At 35.1% G+C, this 5,309-nt stretch overlaps 1 protein-coding gene across 1 annotated transcript; it reads right to left on the bottom strand.

The window, feature by feature from the left end:
• Positions 1-3,152: 3,152 nt before the first annotated feature.
• Positions 3,153-4,536, bottom strand: LOC138324025 (227 kDa spindle- and centromere-associated protein-like). The gene has a single exon (XM_069269006.1). The coding sequence runs from the start codon at positions 4,228-4,230 to the stop codon at positions 3,418-3,420; it is 813 nt and encodes a 270-aa protein (XP_069125107.1). The 5' UTR covers positions 4,231-4,536; the 3' UTR covers positions 3,153-3,417.
• Positions 4,537-5,309: the final 773 nt, after the last annotated feature.

Raw genomic sequence — 5,309 nt, 5'->3', positions numbered from 1 at the left:
ACAAATCTATGTTTATATATGTTTTGAGAATCACTTGCCATTTAGATGTACTAAGAAGAGCTCTTCTTATCCAACTGACTTTGAGAGAGTCAATGAAGGCCTTAATATTTACCATTTTAAGTCCTCCTTCATTATAGTTTTGTATCAAAATATCCCTTTTAACCTTATCTATTTTACTATCCCATAGAAATTCATAGAGAACAGAGTTAATTTTGGAAAGAAATTTTTCATCTGGGTTTGGCAGAGATATAAATAAATGATTGAATTGGGAAATAAGTAGTGATTTGATTATATGTATTTTGCCAATTGGAGTTAAAATTCTCCTATTCCATGATTTTATGAGAGATTTAAGTTTTATCAGTTTTTTGTCAAAATTTAACTTGGGTATCATATGCAGATTAACATGATAATCAATTCCTAGAAGAGTGAAACTCTCTTGCCCCCACTGAAGATCTAGTTCTGGAAGAAATGTATCCGAGCTATATTTTTTGCTTCCGATCCATACCACTTGAGTTTTCGAAACATTCATTTTAAGTCCTGATATATTAGCAAAATGTCTTAATTCTTTTATTGATTCCCTAAGTGATTTCTCTGAACCATCTAGTGCTAGTGAGGTATCATCCGCGTATTGCGATAAGAGTATTGGACAGCCATTAATATCAATTCCTTTTATTCCTTCATTATGTCGTAATTTAATTGCCAAAATTTCTGCGCATAGAATAAAGATATAAGGAGCTATAGGGTCGCCTTGACGACAGCCTCTTTTAATTGGAAAAAATGAAGATAAATTCCCACCTTGATTAATAGTAGCACTAGCATTGTTGTGAAAGGTTTTTACCCAATTTATTATACTGTTCCCAAAACCAAAAAAATGTAAAACTTTTTCTATAAAAACCCAAGAGACCGAATCAAAAGCTTTTTCAAAATCAATCATTAAAAACATACCTGGAATATCATTTTCTTCTGTATATTGCATGACATCATAGACAAGTCTGGTATTTTCGCCGATATAACGCCCCTTTAAAAACCCAGTCTGATCATTATCAATTATTTCATCCAAAACTGATTTAAGTCTACGAGCTATGGTACCTGATGCTATTTTATAGACAACATTCAAAAGAGTTATTGGCCTCCAATTTTTTATGAAATGTCTGGATTTATCTCCCTTAGGGATACATGAGATGATACCTTGTCGTTGCGAGATAGATAAAATGCCAGAAAGGTACCCTAAATTGATCGAGCGCACAACAAAATTACCTAAATATTTCCAAAAACATTTATAAAACTCTACTGTAAAGCCATCTATACCAGGACTTTTGTTATTTTTCATATTTTGCAAAGTTTTCCCAGCTTCTTCCAGTGTTATTAAGCCCTCCATATTTTTTGAATCAATATCACTTAATTTTTTAACATTAAATGGTTCTAAAATGCTTTCTAAATTAATATCTTCTAGATTGCTATTAGAATCATACAGCTTTTTATAAAAATTGAAAACTTCTTGCAAAATTTCATCCTGGTTTGTTATTACTTTCCCATCATCTAATTGTAACTTTGGTATAATTTTAGATGTGAAATTTCGATTTTCTAAATTGAAAAAAATAATTAGTAGGTTTCTCCCCTTCTTCAATCCATTTAGCTCGAGATCTAACAATACTCCCTTTAATTTTCTTTTCCCTTATCAATTGTAACTCTTTCTTTTTAAGTTCTAAATCAACTAAATTTGGTTCATCTTGATCCTCTAATGCCTGAATTGCCTTCTTAAGATGATCTTCCCTAATATTCTGCTGTTTTTTCTTATACGAGGAGTATGAAATAGTTTTCCCCCTAATTTGCATGAGCAAGGTTTCAAAAAATAGCTGGTCATCAATAGTAAACTGTATATCTGAATCTGAAATGCTAACTATGTTGGACTGATTATAGACTGGAAGACAGTACTGCAATTTTGTCTCAGAAATACATTTTTTTACAAGATCTAAATATTCAATGTCCTGAAGGAGACTATTATTGAATTTCCACACCCCCTTTCCCGGTCTAAATTTTTGAAATTGAAAAGATATTACAGGAAAAGAATGGTCAGAACGATAACCAGAAGCAATACTCGTTTTATTACAGCTTGAAATCAAATTTTCGGAGATGAGAAAAAAATCAAGACGAGCTTGTCTCAAAGGTCTATTCTTCCTCCAAGAATACCTTCTGATATCTTCATGTTGTTCTCGAAAAATATCGGTTAGATTAAAATAATCAATTATTTCTAATACCTTTTCTCTGGCCTTAGGATTGTTAAGATTTTTATAGTTTTTATCATAATCAAGCTTGGGATCCAGCACTAAATTAAAATCACCACAAATAATTGAATGTTTATTATCAAATTCTTCCAAGGTTTCATTCAAAATGTTATAGAATTCGGGACTATCCCTGTTTGGACCATAGATATTAATCAAGGAAATTCTGAACGTTTCAATTTCAACATCTAAAGCCAAAAAGTTGCCTGAATCATCTTTCTTCTCCTTAAACACTTTAAATTCAAAGTTATTTTTAAAAAGAATTACAACCCCTCTTGCATTCGATTTGAAAGAGTTAAAAAAACATTGAAAGCCCCACTCGTTTCTAATAATGTGTTCTTGTTCCTTAGTAAAATGGGTGTCCTGTAAGCAGATAATGTTACTATTTGTCGATCTAAGGTAGGAGAAAACATCTTTTCGTTTTAATTTATCCCCCAGACCCTGACAGTTTGCCGACAAAAACTGTATTTCAGACATCTTTGCAAGTCACTTTTGAGTATAATCGATCCACCCCAAAGTAGAAAGAAATACGGGACATAACAGGAGTAAGACACAGAAAACAGTACAGAAAAGAAAAGAAGCATAAAAACGTATACATCAGTCACAGATACACTAAGGTAAAGTCGTCGACTACTACCTGACTACATACTGGTACTAGAATTGTTAAGGTCAAATATGTGTACACACTGTATCCCTCAACCTGCCATGAGACCGGAAGCACTATTCTAATACATTCTACTCGGAACTCTTCGAACAACTATGCTATTACATCGATCAAATCCCTAGTGTTCCGAGTGTAAATAATTCCGGAAATGTGATTAATAAAAGTAAACCAAACACGGACCGGAATGTAATTAAATATATATATGTATGCATATATCTAAAAACCGGAATTATTATAATAAATGTGTAACATACGTACAGTATATTTAATCCACATAAATTTAAAGACATGCTCACTTACCATATAAAGGCCTAATTATAATCCTTTGGAATGAAACGCACAATCATCACACAAATATACACACAATAACCACAGTGATAAGAAACATAGAGAACATATTTACATGGGTTGGCGGCATTCCAAACTGCCTTTAAATGTCTTTACCAACCGTCACTTATTTACAAGATCAGTTCATTGTCTCCTAAAGTTCTCATCGTTCAACAGATATTTCTCCTCCAATGGTGTGTCTAAGAAAAGTCTGCGTTTTTTCCCGTTCACCAACACAGCGAATAGCTTCCCATCTACACTATAAGTGTTCTTCACGCACTCCAGTTTAAAAGCATCTTTCAGGAACTGTTGATTGTCCCGCGTAAGGTCCTCAAAGATTACCTTTCCAGAACCTCTGAGTTTCTTGCGCGCACGGATAATGTCATGCTTTTTTCTCCTGGAGGTAAATTTTACGATAATACTCCTTGGTTTGGAGCGGCTAAAATGTCCAAGTCTGTGAGCGATGTTAATGTCACTTTTTGTAAGATTTACTTCAAGTTTGTCCGTCACAAAGCTCACAATTTTCTCCACGCACTCTTCCACTGTTTCTTTTTCCGACGGGTCTTCCAGGCCGATAATGCGAAGCGAATCTTTCCTTCCATGTTGTTCCAAGTCATTAAGTTTATATTCCATCTTCTGTGTAACCACATGTAATCTCGTAATTTCTCCTTCTAAACTGTCCACAGTTTTCCGGAGATCATCATTGTCAGTCTCTAGATCAAATATTCGAGCCTCTAGGCGATCGGTTATTTCCTTGTTTTCAACACATATATCTTTCTTCAGTTGAGAAATCTTATTGTCGAGATACTCCCGTGTGATCATGGTAGAAAGAAGTTCATCTAACCTGTCTTCCATTGTCCTTCTATCTTTCGTATCAGTACCACTCTGACGTCGACTGTCCTTACTGACTGAATTACCTCTGGTCGAAACCCCAGTATGTTTTTCCGTTCCAGGCATAGTTAAGCTGACAAAGCTTCCAAAATCTTGACAGGTACGAGAGATCCAGGTGTACGTGTAGTAGCGCTACATGTAGTATATAGTGAGTAGTAGTCGTCGTAGGTACTCAGTTCATATTCAGGAAGTAAACTTTCTCAAACCACACTTATCATAACAAATTTTCCGAAAATAGTTCGATATTTCGTTAGTTCGTTCTATTATCTCATACACATCAAAAAATGGAGTCTGAATTCCATTCCAACAAAGCGAATTTGAACCGATTTTGCAGAGCAAAAAATCTTCGACTGGTCAGTACCCACGTGACCACGTGACTAGCACAAATATATTATACTTGCACGCATCCATTATAATTACACAGAGTTCGCTTCCGTTACAGATCAAAAAATCTTTTTCCAGACCTTTAAACGCAGGCCAAGAAATGTAGTTGACTAAAGTTTGTAATACACAATTCTTCGTAATTTATATTCATACCCGAATTGGTATGCACATGTACATGTTGTAATAAGGGATGTTTGGGTTATAAGCTTGCCGTATTCGAAACAAATGACAAGTTTTCTTAAGGCTCAGCAAAACGGGAGGGCGATTGGTGGTTCGTTGCTATAATGCGAATGTGTCTTGTACAACAAGACAATGCCAGGCATCAAAACATTACCATTCCTATCGAAAATAGAGGAGGTTGCCCTGAAATGAACTTGCTATTAATTTAAGTACAATCAACAAACAACCAGGTAGGATATCGTTGGTGAATCGTAGAAACAAAGGTGTTATATATGAAAGTCTTGGTTAAAAAAACCAACAGAAATCTGTTAGACATTAAGGGTTCGCTAAATATATATACACATTATACTGACAACGGGAGAACCAGTCGACCCACTCCCTGTATGCTGAGCGCTAAGCAGGAGCAGAAACTACCACTTTTCGGCCAGGGGACAGAACCCTTAGCCGTCCTCACAGGGGCGAACGCTCAACTCAAGGCCAAAAGTGAGGCGGTGCCAAGGGAGGCATTAGGAAAGATAAAGTTAGTTAGGGAGAAGAGAAAATATAAGATAAACAAACAAACAAACAGACAGACATTTCAG

The sequence above is a fragment of the Argopecten irradians genome, chromosome 5, assembly GCF_041381155.1.
Source record: "Argopecten irradians isolate NY chromosome 5, Ai_NY, whole genome shotgun sequence".
In the NCBI taxonomy this organism is placed as follows: Eukaryota; Metazoa; Mollusca; class Bivalvia; order Pectinida; family Pectinidae; genus Argopecten; species Argopecten irradians.
Note: the sequence above shows the minus strand (reverse complement) of the source record. Positions and strands in the feature narration are given on the sequence as shown.

Coding starts and splice junctions, on each gene's coding strand:
- LOC138324025 (XM_069269006.1), bottom strand. CDS start 4,230: ATGCCTGGAACGGAAAAACATACTGGGGTTTCGACCAGAGGTAATTCA.